The sequence below is a fragment of the Uloborus diversus genome, chromosome 2 (genome assembly GCF_026930045.1).
Source record: "Uloborus diversus isolate 005 chromosome 2, Udiv.v.3.1, whole genome shotgun sequence".
NCBI lineage: Eukaryota > Metazoa > Arthropoda > Arachnida > Araneae > Uloboridae > Uloborus > Uloborus diversus.
Window position 1 is genome coordinate 153,843,747 of NC_072732.1, and position 21,577 is coordinate 153,865,323.

At 32.8% G+C, this 21,577-nt stretch overlaps 1 protein-coding gene across 1 annotated transcript in view; it reads left to right on the forward strand.

The window, feature by feature from the left end:
- Window positions 1-21,577, forward strand: part of LOC129216093 (exportin-2-like) — a 126,236-nt gene that overhangs the window by 97,305 nt on the left and 7,354 nt on the right. Inside the window, exons 17-20 of the mRNA XM_054850243.1 lie at window positions 4,955-5,058; window positions 5,154-5,251; window positions 10,202-10,352; window positions 17,810-18,012. Coding sequence (XP_054706218.1) covers window positions 4,955-5,058; window positions 5,154-5,251; window positions 10,202-10,352; window positions 17,810-18,012 — 556 coding nt within the window. The remainder of the gene's footprint in view (window positions 1-4,954; window positions 5,059-5,153; window positions 5,252-10,201; window positions 10,353-17,809; window positions 18,013-21,577) is intronic.

Below are 21,577 nucleotides of genomic sequence, written 5' to 3' on the forward strand. Positions count from 1 at the left end.
GCTAAATGTTATTCGGTAAAAAAAAAATATTTTGTGTCAATATGAAAAGTTTTTAAATCTGAAGACCTCTTTTAACTTCCTTGAGAAATTTTGTTTGTTAGAATTATGAACAGATTGACTGCATAGGAAGCTTCCTACATGTCTCAAGAAATCTTACTCATTAGCAGTTAGTTGAATCTATTTTAGATAATTTTTTAGAACAATTTTAGTAAGATGGGGTAAAGTGGTCATAATATTAGGCTTAACAAGTATTGTTCTTCTAATGTCACTTAATCATTAAGTATAAGGCAGATATAAATTAAATATTAATGTCACTTAATATGTATTGTTTTTTCAGTAAATGGTGTTAAATATACGAGTATATGCGTAAGTATACTCATATGCTCGTGTAGGCACGTATATATAGACGTATTCACATAAATGCACCAATAAATACATATATGGGTATCTGCAAGTATTTTTAATCTATACAGATATACATTCGACTATAACGTATATACTCGTTTATATATATAAACACTTATATACTCAGGTAGACACTCATATATGCGTACGTACTCGAGTAGACACTTACATACAAGCATATGATATACAAGTATACAGGATGAGTTTAAATTTTTAAGCAAATTATTAAAAGGTGTTAGAGGGGAGGATAAGAAGAAAGAATCACATAAGGAAACAAACACAATACTGACGCGCTACATGCACGCAAAGTCAGAAACTGATGGATGCAAAACTGGTCAAAAATTTATTACCCAAAGACAGTTTTACACAACATTTTAGGTTTCAAGAAAATTTTAAAGCGATTGATGAAATTTGCGGCCTGCAGCTGTGATATATGTGCGTCACAATCACAAAGCACGCTCTGTTACAATAACGAGACTTTTGAAAAACTTTCATCAGCCGATGCGCCTTTGTTGCGATGCTTGTATTAGAGCTACAGGCCGTAACTTTTAACAACTGCTCTAAATATTTCTTAAAAACTAAAATCTTGGGCAAAATCATCTTTGTGTAACAAATTGGTGATTTGTTTTGCATCCATCAGTTTCTGGCATTGTGTGCATGTAGCGTGTCAGCGAAAGTAAGTTCTTTATAATTCTTTGCTTCTTATCCTCCCCTCTCACACCCCTTAGATTTTTGCCCAAGATCTTGTTTTCACTCTGTAGGCACACATGTATATAAGCTTGTATACTCGTGTATACATACATGTACTTGTGTATACACGTAAATGTACGTATATACGTCTATACAGGTATATAACCATGTTTGCACGTATACATACGTATACACGTGCTTCACAATGTTAGTATACACGTACCCCCAAACATACACTGGATGTATCCACGAATTAACTCGTGTATACCCGTATATTTGTGTATGTACACTTATATATGCGTGTATACGTCTACTGTACACGTATACACTCATGTATGCACGTATATACTCAAGATACAAGTGCATACACTCATATGATGTTCGTTTACACACATATATACCCGTACATACACGTGGCACGTATATACTCGTGTATACACGCATGCACTCCTGTAGCTTATCACGTATACATGCTTATATACACGTATATGCTTGAGTAGGCACGTGCATGCATGTATCTGATGCATACATGCATCTACTCATATATGAACGTGTTTACTAATGTTTACAGGACACGTATATACTCGTGTATACTCACATATGCTTGTGCATATACTTGTAACTATAAAAATAAGCGAAATATACAAATATTAGGGTTGTTTTTAATGGTTTTGCATCTATTTTTAACTATGACCACTTTACCCCATGCTATGACCACTTTCCCCCACCCCATGGGGTAAAGTGGTCATAAATACAAAGGGAAAAGAAAGGGTTGTAATGCTACTTAAATCAATATTTATTTTCCTAAAACTCAATGTACCGTGTTCTTTAATAATGCAATGTAAAATAAAAACAAAAAAAGTTTAAGTGTTTAAAGAATTTATTTTATTTATTATTCACCTAAGTTGAAAACCTACGATTTTATGACCACTTTACCCCACCAGACCCTAGTAATTATTCAATAGCTTTCCTCGATATAAATATCGAACTCAGTAAGAAAGAACTAAATCTCACACTGTACAATAAATGATTATATTTTGAATTCGAAGTGTACTACCCCAATTCATTTTCACAGCTGCATTGGCAAGGAAGTTTTTTTAACATTATTGTCTCAGGTTAAAGATACAAAAAAAAAAAAAAAATGCAGTAATGAAACAAATCTGGATGCAGCATTATGCTTTAAACTACAGCCTTAATTATTAGGGTCTGGTGGGGTAAAGTGGTGATAAAATTGTAAGTTTTCAACTTAGGTGGATAATAAACGCAATAAATTCTTTAAACACTTCAACTCTTTTTGTTGTTATTTTACATTGCATTATTAAAGAACACGGTGCATTGAATTTCAGGAAAAAAAATACTGATTAAAGTAGTTCTATAACACTTTCATTTCCCTTTGCTTTTATGATCACTTTACCCCATGGGATGGGGGAAAGTGGTCATAGCATGGGGTAAAGTGGTCATAGTTTTAAAAAAAACTGCAAAACCATTGCAAATAACCCTAATTTTTGAATATTTCGGTTATTTTTATAGTTACAAGTATACAAGTATATACGGGTATACACGAGTATACTATACGTGTCATGTAGACATGAGTAAACACGACGTATGTTCATTTATGAATAGACATGTCACGTCTATATGCGAGTATATACGCGTATAAACGAATATCATATGCGTGTTTTACACTTGTATCTCGAATATATGTGTGCATACCTGAGTATATACGTGTATAGTTGATGTATATACGCATATATAAGTGTACATACATACTTATACAGGTATACACGAGTTAATTCGTGGATGTATCAGTGCGTGTTTGTTTGAGTCTACTCACGTAAATGTATATGGAAGAACGAGTATATACGTATGTTTACGTGTATACACGATTATATACCTTTTCGACGTATATACGTGCATTTACGTGTATACACCAGTACATGTATCCATGTATATCCACGAGTATATCCGCTAATATACATGTATGCTTACAGAATAGATCCAAGATCTTTTGCACAATCTAAGTGGTGTGAAAGGGGAGAATAAAAAGCAAAGAATCATAAGGAACTTATGGTCGCTGACGCACTACATGCACAAAAAGTCAGAAACTGATGTTAGCAAAACAGGTCACAAATTTGTTATACAAAGATGATTTTACCCGAAATTTTAGTTTTTAAGAAATATTTAGAGCAGTTGTTAAAAGTTACGGCCTGTAGTAGCACGCATCGCAACAAAGGCACGGTGACTGATGAAAGATTTTCATAAGTCTCGTTATTGCAACAGTGTGATTGCGATGCACGTATTCCAGCTGCCGGCCGCAAATTTCATCAATAACTTTAATACTTTCTTAAAACCTAAAATGTTGTGTAAAATTATCTTTGTGTAATAAATTTGTGACTTGTTTTGCTTCCATTAGTTTCTGGCTTTATGTGCATGTAGTGCGTCAGCCTTGAGTTTGATTCCATATGTTTTTTATGATTCTTGCTTCTTACCCTCCCGTCTAACACCTTTTAATAATTTGCACAAGAGTTTAGACTCAACCTGCATAGATGTATATCATATGCTAGTATGCAAGTGTCTACTTGAGAACATACGCATATATGCGGGTCCCACTGAGTATTTAATTGTTTGTATACATACAACCATAAGCGGGAATATACGTGTATAGTCGAATGTATATCTGTCTAGATAAAAAACACTTGCAGATACCTAAATACGTGTTTATTGGTGCATTTATGTGAATACGTATATATACGTGCCTACACGAGTATATGCGTATGCATACGCATATACCCCTGTTTATTGTAATAACAATACATTTTAAGTGAAATTAATATTTAATTTATATCTGCCTTATACTTAAAGATTAAGTGACTTTAGAAGAACAATATTCGTTTAAGCCTAATATTATAACCACTTTACCCCATCTTACTTAAATTGTTCTAAAAAATTATTCAAAATAGATTCAGCTAACTGCTAATGAGTAAGGGTTCTGGTGACATGTAGGAAGCTTCCTGTGCAGTCAATCTGTTCATAATTCTAACAAACAAAATTTCCCAAGGAAGTTAAAAAAGGTGTTTAGATTTTAGGAATTTTCATATTTACACAAAATATTTTTTTTTACGAAATAAAATTTTGCCAGTTGTAAAATTTTGTATTCAAAATGTAGTTTCTAAATGCACTACCCTAAAATAAAATTTTCACATTCATTCGAACATTAATTTCCAAGCTATAGGCATTTATTTGAAATGTGACCACTTTACCCCATTGACCACTTTACCCCACCTGACCCTAACTGTTATCCAGCAAAACTCACATAGTTTAATCCGTGTAGTGTTGGGCAGGTAGAAGGTTGGTTTTGAATAGTTCCTTTTTCTTTCATTCGGTTCAATTTTTGGTAGTTTGCTCAGTTATTTATGTAATTATTTTGTATTTCTATGTACGTGTTTTGTACGCATGTTTGTGTTATTTTGTATGACTTGGACCAGTTATTTCCCTGTGCTTGTTTGTGAAACATCCAATGACTAATATTGCATTTCTAGGCTTATAGCCTGTAATATTCAAGGTTTCATGGCTATCTCTACCAGAAAAGAGCTCCTGATGAGGCTCCAGGTTTTTTGGGGGGATTTCTCGAAGTTAATTTCTTTTTCTAAGTTTTTTTTCCTGTACTATGTTACTACCAGACTCAGAGCTACCAGAGGCACCTATTGAACTGTGTCGTGATTAAAGCTTTTTGTCCTGGTTTCTTTTGGCTTAAATTCTGCTTTTCTATTCATGTTAACTAGTACACATATACTATTTTTATTTATTTAATTTTTTTTTTCTTTGTTACTTTGGTAACGTTATGATATGTATTTTACAGCTTTAAGAGTTGTGACATTCAACCTATTGCGCAGGTTCTTTTAACTAATTTATATGCTGCCTTCGACCATCCTGGATCATCTGAAAATGAATATATCATGAAAGGTTCATTTAAATTTGTTTTAAATAATTCTTTATAAACATTGCTGAATTTTACTTAAATTGTTTTTCTTATATGCATGTTTTTTAATCCTTTCAAGCTCTTATGAGAACATTTTCTGCCCTACAAGAAGCTGTGATTCCTTTTCTTGGAGACCTTTTTCCTAAATTAACAATGAAGCTTAGTATTGTTAGCAAAGTAAGTGCTACTTTTTTGCTTGTTTTTATAGATCAAAGAGATAAATATAGGAATTGAACAAAAAAAACTCATGCATGTGACAAAAAATTAAGTTATTGTCAAATTGTAAGACATTGATTTGTTAACTTTAAATACAACTGGATTCTGAAAGCGGGGAAAACTTTCTCTGTTTGCAATGCTGCCTCCCCATAAAATCGAAACTCATCTGCGTAAAACAAAATAAAGACCTGAAATCTTAAACTATATAAACTAAACAAATCTGCATAAAATAAAGGTCTATATCTTTTTTAAAATCAATATTTTAGTGTATGTAAAAATATATTTCTTGACAAAGGGGGTTTATGAGGTTATTATATATAATAGATTGTCATATGCTCCAGTGAAGCATGGTATCAACTTCTTGCTCAAAAAAGCAAGCATGACTAATTACCAGTTTCAGAATATTTATACTACAATTGAAAAAGCAGAAAATGTCTTTAATGCACCATAAATCAATGATTTTCCCTTTTATTTCCTTTTCATTTTCCAAACCTATAAAGTGATGTGCTCTTTTTTTATCCTACCTACAGGGGGAATTAGAATTTTCTCTTATTAAATTTTGCCTTTAATCTCTCTAATGCAGCTGAATGTTTTTTAACTTTAAGTCAAACTTAATGTTTTTGAATTCTTGATTTGAATTGTCAATTCACCATAAATAAAACTTAATACTTGATTAAATTAAAAAAAAAAACATTCATTAAATTTTGAAATATTCATGAATTTAATGGAATAAATGTAAGCCATTGTTAAGAATTTTATTTAAGTTTTAGGAGGTGACATAGAAAAAGAAAAATACAAAAGACTAGAATAGTCAAATAATTTTGCCTTTTAAAAGATTATAACTCTACCACAGGTATGGGTGCAAGACCTTCCGTCTCAGGACGGATTTCCTTCTTGGACAAAATTTCCAAGACGGAGGTCGGGACGGAAAGAAATTCAATGACTTTCTTTCAGTTTTTACTTAAAAAAGAAAAATTGAGTGTTTGAAAAATATGCTTTAATATTACTGGACTGTTCCATAACCACAAATTTAAATCGACATTCTCTCGGTTTTCCGCCATGGGCTTGTTTTGTTTGCAACGTGCTTTTGAAGGAGTGGCTTTTCGACTCGCGCCGTTTGACTGTTTTAGGTGTAGCTCTGTTATTTACAACTCACTGCATTGCAGACCGAGGAGTTGCTCGCTATTCTCCCTGATTTTTCGAAATAATCGGCTCTGATTAAAAATTTAGCCTTTTCTCATGCTATTTTCGATCATCCTATGTTTTTTTTTCATTTCCGGGGTTTTTTTTTTTTTGCAAACTTTACACTCATAAATGAAAATTATGTAATGTCTTAAGAGTTGAATCTGAATCACCGATTGAGAGTGATTGTTTCGCCACAGCAAAGGGCGTCCACATACCAGGTAAAACGGAAACTATCAGGGATTTTGAAGATTTCAATGAAAATGGGAAATTTGGAAATAATCGAGGGGAAATTTCAAGCTGGTTGGAAACACCGATGGGCAAACCGTTCCTGCATTTTTGACAGACTTGAGGAATCACTAAATTCTAATGTCATTAAATCAAACACTCGCTAGAATGGAAATATGGGTGGGGGGGAGAGAAAGGAAAGGAGAAAAATAACGGCAGCACGAGTTTGCGAAAAAACGCTGCTCTTGCAAAGAGGGTAATCTGTCCGCAAATTAACCCACGATACTGAGGTCTTAAAACGTTGATATCTTGGACAATCTAAGAGGGGGGGGGGTGTTACTCCGAGGTTACAGTATAAAATATCGAAAAACTGAATTGAAAGCCATTTTTGAAGCTAGGTGTGGTTCGATATTTCTCCTCTGCAAACTCATAAAAATTTAAAAGTCAAAAAGTTTTAGGCTGTTATCAATGATCTAAAAGTGGGGTGGGGGAGATTTAAAAAGAAAAATAAATAAATAAAAAACTCGAGTCTTAAAAACACTTATTTAGGCAATTTTTGGTGAATTTATGAGAGATGGTTTTGGTGTTTTAACATGAAAATGTTTTGTAGCTGATGTATTAAAAACTATTTGAGGTTATAATTAAATGACTTGAGTGAAATGACATTTCGGACCCTCTCCCGAAAAGTGTTTGAAATTGAAGTCTTAAAATTTTTAGACTGTCTTTGGCAATGTCAAGAGGTAGGGAGGGGGCTCTTTTTAGGTGAAATTCCGAAACTAGGAGTTTTAAAAGCGCAACTTTAGACCATCTTAGGGTTCGGGGTTCCGCTTTCCCAAAAAATATTCAAAGCTGAAGTATTCAGAACTCAGCTTTAGGTAATCTTTAAAAGACTTAAGAAGAGGGCATTCAAAGGCTTTATCTCTCAATAAGTTTTAGAATTTAAATTCTTAAATCTTCGATGATGAAAAGGGGAAATCGCAAATTTAAGTCAAATTTAGTGAACTTAGGGGAAAGAGTTGGGAGGGGGGGGATCTCTCTTCCCGAAAACTTCTGTATGCTGAAGTATTGAAAAGCTATTTTGGCTATTTTTGTGTGAGTTAAGAGTTAGGGAATTCAGGGTCTTTCTCGAAACAGTTTCGAAATTGTAGTCTTAAAACTTTGGGTTGTCTTTGGCGATGTGTGGAGGGGAGTTGCTCTCTCAATAGAAAAAATAATCTTAAACAAAAACTTACACTGTGTTTAGTAAACACAATGGGGAGGGGGGTATTCCGCACTCCAGCCCGAAATATTTTTGTTTCTGAAATTTTAAGAATTTTGTTTTGGGTTATCTTTGGATGACTTAAGGGGGAAGGGTGTAGGAAAGTTCTTTCAAAAAGTTTCCAAAATTAAAGTATTAAAACTTTTAGGCTGTCATAATTCATGTTTATACAAAAAGTTTCCAAAATTAAAGTATTAAAACTTTTAGGCTGTCATAAGTCCTGTTTATAGGTAAGAGGGGTACTATTTCTACAAAACAATTTAGAAACTGAAGCCTTAAAAATTGAAATTTAGGACATTAGTGGTGAACTCAGAGGAAGGGTTTTGGGAGTTCTCTTCCGAAAATGTTTTGATACTGAAAATTTAAAGCACTACTTTAAGCTATATTTGAGTGCCTTAAGAGGGATGTGATTCGGGAACCCTGCCTGGGTTTATGATTCAGTTCCCCTATTTCTTTTTTTGATTAATGAATATTGGAAAGGATACCTCGTTTAAAAAAATATATCTACTTCACTGAAGCGATTTTTTATTGCTAATTTCACTACCTGCTATCTTATAAAAGAATTCTTTTCCAAATAAAGACTGGGGGGGGGGTTGCCAGTTCATTATCATTAGTCAGCCATACCCTTCCCCCACCTTTCCTTCATTTCTGGTTTGTTGGCGCTACCTTATGTAGACATTCCAATCAGAACTGATTTATGTTGCAAAATTGAAAACCTTATTTCCTAAGCGATTTTATTGCTACAATAAAAATGTTTACGATCGGCAAAAACTAATGGTGCAGCGCTGCGAATGCTTTTACCCCCTAACATTATCCAACATCGTCTAAAATTGCGTTTTTGGAATTTCAGTTTCGAAATATTGCCGAAGGAGGGTTCCTTGAACTCCATCCCTTCCATAGTGCATTCAAAAAGCGTATAAACATTATGAAAGATGGAGTACAATTTCATTTTTAAAACTTCGATTTCTGGGAGAGCCCAGAGCACCCCCACCCTTTCTCTAATATTTTTGAAGGCTGCTCAATATTTTGGGACTATCAGTCTGAAATAATTGATGTAGGAGTCCCTGAACCACTCCTTTCCCAAAACTGTACCAAAATGGCTTACCATAGTGTTTTTTGGACTTCAATTTGAAAAAAAATCTGTTGAGAGCCCCAGACCCCCCTCTACTTATTGCCGGATATGAAATTTTTTGGAATTATGATTTCAAAACGCTGAAACAGTGGCGAATCCAGGGAGCCGCTATGAGGCTGCAGAAACCAGAACTAAATTCGTTCTTAATGTAAAATATTAATAAAAAAGATATCATTTCCTATATTTATCATTTTATTAGTTTTCATTCAGGTTGATACACGAATTTGCTATAGTAACTATGTTAGTTTTCCGACATTTTCCTTTAGAATTTCGGAAATTTTGTCCTACCTGCGCCAAAAATTTATTTATTTAATCTTAAGAGAAGAAAGAGACAAATTGCAGACCTCACTACTACTTGTTTTTTCCCTCTCCCTCTCTCTTTAACTGTTTCTCACTTTTAACCTTTTAGTTCACGATTTTTCAGGTTTTCTTTCTTATATTTAGTTTTTTTACACTACCAGCTTCTCTGATGCGCATTATTATTATTATTTTGCATAATTAACGAAAATTGAAATTTGTGCCTTCAAATTCCTTAGCCATGGTGTCTAAAATGCATGACATTTTTCTTTTTTTTTTTTTTATATAGTACACTGACATTTAAATTTTAAAACTTTACACCACTGAATACTAAATTTTAGATACTTTCAAGTGTGACTCAGAGAATATCATTAGCCATCAACACGTCTTGATAGGCAAATAATTATGATATAGATATTTTTTTTAAATGCCTTCATTTACATCAATGAACTTTGGTCAAAGAGAAAAATTTTTAATGATCTCAGCCACCCCCAGAACAAAATCCTGGATTTGCCACTGGCTAAAATATTACAATTTAAAGGCTTAAAATTTAAATCGAACACAGATTCCAAAACTGGCATTGCTAAAATCTACAACATTAATACACATAAATTTTTCCTTAAGCCTGCATGCGGGCCGGGGGGGGGGGGGGGGAGCTGCAAATATTTTCCGTCTTGAACACATCACCAAACTTGCACCCATGACAACAGGTCTTGGAGGGGTCTCCTCCACTTTAAAAATTAAAGGTTACTTCTGTTAGATAAATTACTTTTTGTTAGTTTTTATGCATTTCTTACCTTTTTTTAAATTCCAGAACCCAAGCAAGCCACATTTTAATCATTATTTATTTGAAGCTCTGAGCTTATCTGTTCGCATTGTCTGTGGAAACAACAGAAGTGCAGTCTTGAAATTTGAAGAAGCATTATTTCCGGTGTTTGAACATATTTTACAACAAGATATACAAGGTAATATGGTTTTAATGTATTTTTTTACTTCACTATAATTAACATCACAATTGAAATGTTGATTTTTAAAAAAAATTCTTTTTATGTTATGTATTTTTGCAGTTAAGTGGGAAGAATATCACAGCAATAATTTGTTTTGAATAAAATGTTCATTGTTTTGTCTTCCTTTTTTCAGTGATCATGATTGCTTATGGCTTTCATTTGACTGTTTTTGGCGTGCCATCACTTTATTTTCCCACCAGCACCCTCCGCACCATCACCGTTGACCGGCTCCTCACGATGCTGCTCCTATAGCGAAAGCTGTCTCCAGGTTGCATCCATGTCCGACACACACCCGCAAACATACATACACACACACAAACACATACACCTACACACATGTACACAAACACACATACACACAACTACCCACACATTCATGCCTGCACAGACACAAACACATATGCCTACACACACATACACATACCCCGCCCTCACGCACAAACATTCATACACACAACTACCCACGCACTTATGCCAGCACACAGACACAAACACACATGCCTACACACAAACACACATACCTCCTACACACCAACACACATACCCCCCACACACAAACACACACACCTACCTACACACACTCGTGATTGCGAAAAACATAATTTGAATTCAAGATGTCAAAATTCAAATTTTTTTTTTTTTAATTTTTCCTGTACACAGTCTGAAATAATTTACAAAAGATACAAAAATTTTGTTTTGAAATTCATATCAGTTACTCAAATTTTGTAATTTACCCTGTGTCTTATACAAGGGGGAGGTTTATAGGGTTCAAACCCCCTGCTAAAGGTTTTCAAAAAAGTACTATTTGTTATGCTTTTTTTTACTAAAAAATTATTATTTCAACTTCATTTGAAAAATGAAATCAATAGTATTGAAAAAGTACAAACTTCAACACAATAATACTATGGCATTTTCTTTCAGATTTAGAAAACCTATCGATAAGTAGTATAATTATTATGATAAGAGATCACACACAAATTTTCTCCGGTTCCTACAAGTTCTTGAGCATAAGAGTTGATTTTTTTTTTTCAATCTTAGATCTGAGACATGAACGAAATATCAAATTTCTTCAAATTTGAGTGTACTGTTTGTTTTCCTCAGACCTAGTGCCAATTTGCGCATGCGTCAGGTCTGCTCTGATTTTATGAAAATAAAGAGGAAAACCCAGAAGTAAAAATGTTCAAAACAACGTGTTCAGCTGTTTTTTTAATGTAGTGTCGAAAAAGACAGACATAGTAAGTACGAGCGGAAAGTGCCCATCCTCAACCTATCCCCCTTTTTGAAATGGTATCTGTCCTGAGTGGTAGTCCTTGCTTTTGAGGACAGACAGTGCCACACTCTGTATTTAACATACATTCGTAAGTGCAAAAGAAATTTTCAATTAAAGAATATTACCTTTTAATAAAGTTATATAAGTACACGTATATTCTTTTGATTTATCAAAAAGACATGGATAATGAAATAGGCATACAAGGAAGTCATGTAGTGCACAGATTTATTTCTTCAGTAAATCTGAATTTATTTCTTCAGTAGATTATGTACATTTGCTCATGTTAATGCTCTTGATGCAGCACTCCCCCCTCCCTTCATTTGCGCACCAATCTATTGTAATTAAAATCAATACAATATTGGAATGAAAGCAGATTTGGATACACAGTATAACTTTGATTTAATGATTTTCTCAATTTAATGATAACGTATCACTGGTCCCGATTTGGCTGCATTGAATGTTCATGCTCCTCAATTTGACAATTCCTTGATTTAACGTTAACTTTTTAAAGTCCCTTGACAACTGTTAAATCGAGGTTACACCGCATAAATTTTCCAGTAAGTATGTTTGGCATAACCCAACTGGAAATAAAATGCTGATCACGGCCCTAAATTTACATTCTGAAAAGATATTTTTTATACATGATCATTCATCATTATGAAAAAAAGAAAGATTGTAACTAGAATTCCCTTATTTATACTCAAGAAAGTTGCAGTATTTTACAATTTTCTATGGAGTGTATCACTTGCAATTGATGGAATAGTACAATGGTGGACAAAGTTATAGACTCTTTTTTTTTCTTTTGTTTCTATTACAACATGACTCAGTTTAAATTATTTTCATTGAAGTAAAGATGAATAGTTGAAGAAATAGTTCTAAAATTAGTACATCTTATCAATTAAATTAAAAAATTCATAAAATTTGAAAATTTGCAAATTTAATATTTTTTTATTATGTGAAACCTGGACAAAAGTATAAACTCAGAGGTAAAACAATCCAGGATTACGAGAAAGTTTCGTTCCAAAATGTTAATTTAACGCTATGGAATGAATAAATGTTGTCATCGGTGATTGCTAAAAGTTTTGTTTTTGGAAATTAACTAGAAACATATAAATGCACCGCTGGACAATATTATAAACTCATTTTTTTTCCTCATTTTTTTCAATCATAATTTAATTTGGTTAAAAAACTTTTCTCCAGTAAAGGTAAATAACTGACTAAATAGTCCTAAATTCAGTATAGCTCATAAAATTTATAAAATAAATAATTTAATTAAAAAAATCTCAACTTTAATATTTTTATAATACATGAAACTTGGACAAAAGTATCAACTCAAAAGTAAGAAACTCTGAAGTTTGGTAGAATTTTATTCAAATACTTAATCATTTAGTACCAAAAATGAACCAATGCTGAATTACAAAATTACAAACTTACAATACTGCATAAACACAATTATAAGCTGACAAATTTTTAATTTTCTTTTGAGTTTAATTAAGTTACATTTGCAATTACTTCAGTAAAACAAAAGCATAGATTTAGGAAAATGTAATTTTGCTATTAACATGGATAAATTGAAAAAAAAAATCAATATTTGAAATGTTTTAAAAATTAACACTGCATTAAATCTAACCATTAGTGTAAACTACAAACTTTTAAAAACAATTTGGTCCCCCAGTTTTCTGAATTACCTCGAATATGCGGCAGGGCATAGATTTCACTGGAGTTTCCAACAGCTAAAGTGGCATATGGTTCCATGCTGAAAGTATTGCCCTTTTTAATTCCTCTGTGGTTTGGTTCTGGTACCGATCATGATAAACTTTGCGAACCGTGGTCCCCCAAAGATTTTTAATCGGATTAAGATCCGGACTACGAGCTGGCCATTTGATAACTTTGATACCCCCCAGCGCTTGAACCATTCTTTTGTACTTTTCGCTATGTGTACTTTCACGTTATCTTGCTGAAATAACCAGTTACCTCCAGGAATCAGATGAGCAAAAAGTTAAAAGATGATCTTCCAGTATTAATTGGTAATCTTCAGCGTTCTGTCTTCCATAAAGAAACGCCAATCCTGCTTGACCATGCTGAGAGAGTTATTTATCTTTACTGGAACAAATTTTTTTTAAAAACTGAGTTAAATTATGATTAAAAAAATAAAAAAGAAAATGAGTTTATAATTTTGTCCAGCTGTGCATTCATACGTTTCTAGTAAATTTCCAAAAACAAAACTTTTAGCAATCACTGATGGCAACATTTATTCATTCTATAGCGTTAAATTAACATTTTCGAACAAAACTTTCTCGTAATCCTGGATTTTTTACCTTCGAGTTTATACTTTTGTCCAGGTTTCACGTAATGATAAAATATTAAATTTGCAAATTTTCTAATTTTATGAATTTTTTAATTTAATTGATGTACTAATTTTAGAACTATTTCTTCAACTATTCATCTTTACCTCAATGAAAATAATTTAAACTGAGTCATGTTGTAATTGAAACAAAAGAAAAAAAAAATTGAGTCTATAATTTTGTCCACCACTGTATTTTATATTTAAAACACCATCCTTAATTTTGATTAACATGGAATATTTTCTCTATGAAATTGTAGAATGGGCTCTTGAAACATCCTGCAGGAAGATGCTTAACTGTAAAAAACAAGAAGCATTATTGACAGGGTTGGCAAGTTTTTAACAGTTGGTGATTTTGTCCGATTCTATAACTAGTTTTTACTGTTATGTCGAAAATCCCTTTTCTACATGGCTTTGGCAAAATTGTCAAAAACCAAAATTTATGTCCAAAACCTGCATAAAATTAATATTAACAACAAAATTACCTTTACAAGTGATTCTTGGTTTTATAAATTTTGATTTCATATACTAAAGGAAACTTTTTGAATAGGTCGTTAAAATGATGCACAATAAAAAATCTGAAACAAAATGGGGTTGCTTCCTTCAGTCAAAAGTACTACTTTTAGTCGCTTGATATTGAATTGATAGAATAAGCCAAAAAAAAAAAAAAAAAGAGCGAGAAAGAACTTTAATATTTTCTCAATGCTTCATTTTTAATTAATTTTTTTAAATTTCTGATTTTGAAAATAAGGAGTCTTTATGACGTCACAAATGATTTACTTTGACGCATCTGTCTACCTGATTTCCACGTTATGATAATCAAGAAGAAAATTAAATATTGCGCTGTATGCTTGCTATCAACCATGTCGTTGCCAGTACACCTGAGTAGTGACAGGAACAGGCAGGGCTCCCAAATGGTCCGCTTTTCCCACCAAAGTCCGTTTTTTAGGGTAAAGTCCGCTTTAGACCTCTTTTTAACATTTTGGTCCGTTTAGTCCGCTTTTGTATTGTTTTTACTAAAAAATCAGATTTTAAAAATTTTCATTACATTAAAAGATACTGTGTGCTGACTTTTGTTAAGCCCGAACACGCTACCGCGGCGCCGTTTTTCTATTTAACTTGACTTTCTGGTATTATTTCGCTTCAGATTGACGTCATTACTCCTCCTCCCACCGCTGCAACATGGAAATCTAGCGAATGGAGAAGTTTGGGGGAAGCGTTATGACGTGAAATCAAAGCATTTTGCTACCGATATTTTTCACGAGTTCGTACGCACTTGAAAAAAATCAAGAATGTTTCATCAGTGCAATTTTCTGAACTTGTGTTCGATAAGCATCGCGAAAAATTACTTCCTGTGTTTGCGAGTTCAATCTTTTTGCATCTTGTTAATATTTTGATGTTTTTGACAATCAGAAGTTACTTTAACATTCATTAACTTAGATTAACTTATTTTATGTTTAATTACAATTGATAATAAACTTTTTTTTCGGAACCATGATAACATCAAACTTTCTTGGGCTTCGCCGAAAATTGCTTGCTGGGTTTTAAGATTTCAATCTCTTTGCATCTTGTAAATATTTTGATATTTTTGGCAATCAGAAGTTATTTTGACACACCCCACCATAGATTAGCTTATTTTTTGTTCAATTTTAATAGATAAGAGACTTTTTTTTCAAAATCATGGCAACATTGAACTTACTCGCACTTTGCGGAAAATTGCTTGTCGTGTTTGAGATTTCAATCTTTTTGCATCTTGTTAATATTTTGATATTTTTGGCAATCGGAAGTTATTTTGGCATACGCCACCATATATTAGCTTATTTTTTGTTTAATTTTAATAGATAATAAACTTTCTTATTTTTGGAACCATAGCAGCATTGCACTTACTCGAACTTCGCGAGGAATTGCTTCTTGTCTTTGAGATTTCAATCTTTTTGCATCTTGTACATATTTTGATATTTTGCGCAATCGAATGCTATTTTCACATATGCTATCCTAGACTAGCATATTTTATGTTCAATTTTAGTCGTGTTTAGTTTTAGAGAATATATTTTTTTTTTGGAAATCATGCCAACAGTGAACATAACTTCGCGAAAATTTGATTCTCTTGTGCAAGATTTCAATCCTTTTGCATCTTGTAATTATTTTAATATTTTTTAAAATTGGAAGCTGTTTTGACATGTGCTACCTCAAATTTTTTTATTTAATTTTATTTTTAAAAACTAAAAAACTTTGTATCCTTATTTTTTTAAGTACTCATAATGAGTATTTTCAATTTGAAAATATAGCTCTATGAATCTAAACTTACACATTTATTTATTACATTAAGTTATCCAGTAAAAGCAGGCTCAAATTTACATTCAGTGTATTTATCGCTTAAGCAGCATTTGTATATTTTTGGGTATGATGACTTTAATCAAAAAATTTTCTTTCTCATTAATTTTTATATGTACTTGAAGACAGTTACAATATTTTTTTGGTGCCCGAACAAATAATACGTACATATGAAGAAATGATTTGGATACTTAGCATACTAATAAATGATTTGCAAACCTCTAATATTTTTGAACTTAGTCAGTTAGTAGCGTAGCCAGAAATTACCTCCTGCTTTGGTGTTTGGTCATAAACTCTCATATGTATATAAACTTACCATATTTTGGCTGGAAATATGTGTAAAAAGCAAGGGCTGTGGAGGGGGACCTCCTGGCCTCCAAACTATATCTTCTTGTCTTGCGGTACCTTATATCAAAATGAATTCTCTTTAAACTGGTTATGTGAAAAATTTTGTAAACTACTATGTACTAAGGTGTTTACTGTAATAACTGTATCTAAAAGGTCTTTATTAGGTATGCACTGATTGATCGGTCACTTGGGTGATTATTTTTAACTAGCCAGTTTTTACCTGTTAAGTAGTAGAAAATTTATTTTACAATTAAAGTTATTCTGTAAGATGGTCAGTCACATGCTTGCTTGTCACTCCCTCCCCCCCCCCCCATCCAAATGTTTGTGTGAATAATATAATTCAGCGGATAAGAAGTTCAGATGTACAGAAGGTGATAAGGATTTATCATTAAAAGTCATTATTTTGGTTAATTAACGAATTATCTTCACGTATTTATTGCCAGGCAGCTAATTTGCCTTTTGGTGCTACCCTGGGTTTAACTATGAATGGTCCTCCCAAGGTCCTCTTTTTAATCCTAACTGGTCCTCTTTTGTCCCCTTTTTGATTCAAAGTGGTCCTCTTTTACCCTTTTCTATGGCTGAAATGTGTTGGGAGCCCTGGAACAGGGGACCCTCGGGGGTAATAGTAGTACACCTGAGTAAAGATGCAAATTAAATTTTGTGCTCTGCCAATGGCATTTCATCATTTGTGATGTCTTGTGCAGAAGTGTAAACAAGGAAATTGCACCATTTAAAATAATTGTTGAAAAATATTAAACTTTGTCAATTTATTTCAAAAATGGTTAAATCCTAGGTTTCTAAGCATGCTCTTTCAGAAAAAAATACTTTTAAAATTTCGGAAACAACCCCATTGCGGAAATAATTTCGCTTTAAAACAAATATTTTGCGTAATTTTGGGAGTATATCACACAACTTAAACGTGAACTCCGGCTAAAAAAATATAAAAAATATTTTATGCAATACATTCTTAATAATAATTGTCAGTGTTCAGAGGAATATGAAAAGAAAACTTATATTTACTGTTTCATTTTTTAAAGAAATTTCATTTCAATTCACTTTGATAAAATTCTATTTACCCCATGCCCATATTACATTATCTTTTTCATGTTATCTTTCTAGAATTTGTTCCTTATGTGTTCCAGTTGTTATCTCTCTTTCTGGAGTTTCAAGACTCTCCAGTGCCTGAACATTACATGGCTCTCTTTCCTTGCTTACTTTCACCTGTTTTGTGGGAACGGCCAGGAAATATCCCTGCCCTCGGCAGGTTACTTCAAGCATATATTTCCAAGGGAGCTCAACAGATTGTTGTTTCGCAAAAATTAGTATGTATATACATATATATAAACCCCCTTAAGAAGTTCACGTTTAAAAAAAAAAAATCCTGCAAGATGAGTTCCTTGTCTCAGATCCCTAAGTTGTGCCTATTGCTGTAATATTAAGTTTGCCCTTTTAAAGTAGTTTTTTTTTCTTCTTCTGCTAAAGGTGTTTTATATCCTCCTTAAAAATGTTTTTTGACATCCAACTCAGGGTTCCCACGATCCTTAAAAGTCCTTAGAAACTCCTTATTTTTCACTTTCAAAAATAAGGGCCCTTAAAAGTACTTAGTTTTTGCTCAAGGTCCTTAAAATCCTTTGAAAGTCCTTAGTTTTCACTACTACTGGCAACTTTCTAAACAGGGGCACTTTCTAATGACAAAATTCAAAAATGTCTATAATCATTCGAGAACAAAGTTGTGTAAACGTAATTGCAGGCAATTTTTGAAGTTTGGAGAATTAAGAGGAATGGTTTAAGAGTCCTTAGGAGTGTTTGATCCCTTCGAATGTTTTGAAAGATACTGAAGTCGAAAAAAAGTTTAGGCTGTCTTTAGTGATGTAAAAATATTGGAGAGCGGTCCTTTTTGTTGAAAAAATTACAAAACTGGAGTCTTGAAAATGCTGAAGAATTAAAAGCTCTGTTTTAGGCTATCTTTGGGTGAAATCGGGAGAGAGGATTCTGAGGCTCTATCCAGAAAAAGTTTTGCAACTGAAGTCTTAAAACTTTTAGGCTGTCTCTTGTCTTGAGTAATACCAAGGTAAAGGGCAGAGGAGTTCTTTGTAGAAAAAATTAAAATCAATAGCCTTAAAGACTCAACTGTAGGTTATCTTTCATGAGTATAGGAGAGAGGTTCGGGGCTTGCTGACAAATTTTTGAAGCTGGATTAAAACATCTCAGCTGTCTTTAGCTCTTAGCTATCTTTCTATAACTTACGTATTTGGAGGCGGTCTTACGAAAATTTTTCGAATTTGTACTCTTAAAATTTTGGATGGTCTTTGGTAGTGTAAAAATACTGCGGGTGCTCTCCCCAGATAAAAATCTGAAACTGAATCATTAAAAACGCAAATGTAAGCCATCTTCTGGTGAATTTATCCCAAGGATTTCAGGGGTAAAAAATTTCTTCAAACTCAAAACTCTTTCAAAAAAATTTTGAAGCTAGTATATTTAGAACTCTGTTTCAAACAATCTTTTGTGATTCAATGGTGAGGAAAGTTTCGGACTCTCGTCCGAAAAATTTAAAGTCTTAAAACTTTTTGGATTGTCCTTGGTGATGGAAATATAGGAAGGACTGAGAAAAAATTCTGAAACTGGAGTTTTGAAAAATGCAAATTTTGGCCTTTGGTAAATGTAGGGGTAGGTGTTTGGTGATTCTCTTCTAGCCTCCGGAAATGTTTCAGAATTGATAATTTATCGGCCCAATTTTAAGCTGCTGTCTTTTAAGTTAGGGGTTGGTGTGATTCCCCCCCCCCCCCCGAAAAATTTCCAAAGCTGACCTATATGTAAAGAACACTACTTTAGGAAATTTTTAAGTGACTTATGAGGGGAGAATTAGGAGCCACTCTGCCAAAAATAGTTTTAGTATTAAAGTCTTAAAACTTTTAGGCTGTGTTCGGTAAGATAAAAGTAAGGTTCTTCTTTGAAAAATTTTGAAACTGGAATGTTAAAAATGCAAATTTAGGCAAATTTTTGTGAAGGCTGAAGGGCTCTCCCTCAAAAATTGTTCGTAGCTGAAGTTTTAAAAACACTATTTTAGGCCATCTTTAGATGATTTAAGGCTAAGGAGATTCAGGCGCTATTCTGTAATTTTTTTGAAATGGAAATTTTCAAAGCTCGACTTAAAAGCTTGCTTTTATGAAGTTCAATGAAAGGGTAACAGTGGGGGATGTTCTTCAAAAGTTTTTAAAACTGAAGTCTAAAAAACTAGTAGGCTCTCTTTGGAGATGTAGGGAGAGTAGTAAACTAATTTTAAATGGAAAAAACATTTGTTTTGTTAGTGAAGTTTTTGCATTCTTACTAAATAATGTTTCCAAACAAATCAGCGATCTGAATACATTTTGTGTTATTTTTGCTCTTTTTTCATAGAAAAAATTAGTGCCTGAAATAGTATTATTGGCTAGGTGCATTCAAGTAACAAGGAGGAGTAGAAATATAACCTTATGAAAATGAAAAATTGGCTATAAGAGAAATCGGACCAATTTAGTTGGACAGTGAGAAGTCAGGGAAGATGATTTTGTTCTTCCTGTGGTCAGCTTGTGTATATCAAGGGCTAAAATTCAATTTCTTCGGTATGCCGGTATTGTAAAAATTTGTGCTTGGAGTGCTGTGCTTATCTCAAAATTTATACTAATTGTTAACAAGCAATTCTTTTTAATATAAGATAATGAAACTTCTTTGGGCAGGAATTTCCTGTCTGGACTATTTTCAAGGAAAGGATTTGAGAAAGCTCTGTATGTGTCATCCTGCCCTGAATTTTAGCCCTTGAATAAATGATTCAAGATAGTGATTTAATTTCTGTGTAAATATTTAATCATATTAAAAACTAAACTATTAAAATATGTACGATTAAATTAGTTCTCCCTCTCATATTTTTTGGAAAAAAATACGAATTGAGCTTTTTTTTTTCTTACATCAACTATTTTTAGTCTGACTTTGCAATGTTTAAAGTGTTTTTTTTTCTGCCGAAAAATGCTTAAAAACTAAGACATATTTGCATGATACACATATATAGATTTAATAATAAATAAGTTGATGAGCAGTGGTCCTTAATTTATTTTAAAAAGGTCCTTAAAAATCCTTACTTTTTGTTTTGGTAAAAGAGTGCTAACCCTGCAACTATACCCAATGTATGTTTACAATTTTTAAATTGTGCGACTTATTTTTTTTTCTTCTTGTTTTAAATGTAAACAAAGTATCAATCATTTTCTGTTGAAAGCAGAAAATTTATTAGGTACTAGCTGTACCCGAAGCGTTTTGCTACGCCATCAAAAAAAAAAAAACATCATTATACTGATTTTCATGACAATCGGTTGAATGGGGCAGAAGTTGCTACTCTGCAGTGCCACCTTGTGGCGAGTGACTTCAATGAGCATATTATGCACCTTCTCCGTGGAAAAATACATATATATAGCAATTTTCATAATAATCGGTTCAGGTATCAAGTGAAGCCGTGACTATACTCAAATTTTGTACTCACGCAGTTTGCAAGATCAATCAATCGCTAAAAATATCAAATAGAAAAAGTTTTAAATCTCCCCGTTGCATGAAAAGCCATAAAACAATAAAGAAAGGATTTATTTGTTCAAACTCAAGAAAAATGGCAACAGCTAACTTCTTATCAATGAGATCTTTCACGCGAATTAATTTCTGCAGCCGATAATTTTATTTGTATTTATCCAATGGATTGTGACTTAAATTGGAATAAAAAAGGAACTATCGATCGAATTTTTTTTGAACTGGTCTATAAACATTCCCAGTACCAAAAATAACAAATGGTGAAAGTTTCAGCCAAATCTGCCGGGTAGTTTTTGAGTTCATGGATGACATACAGACAAACATTCATTTTTATATAGATAT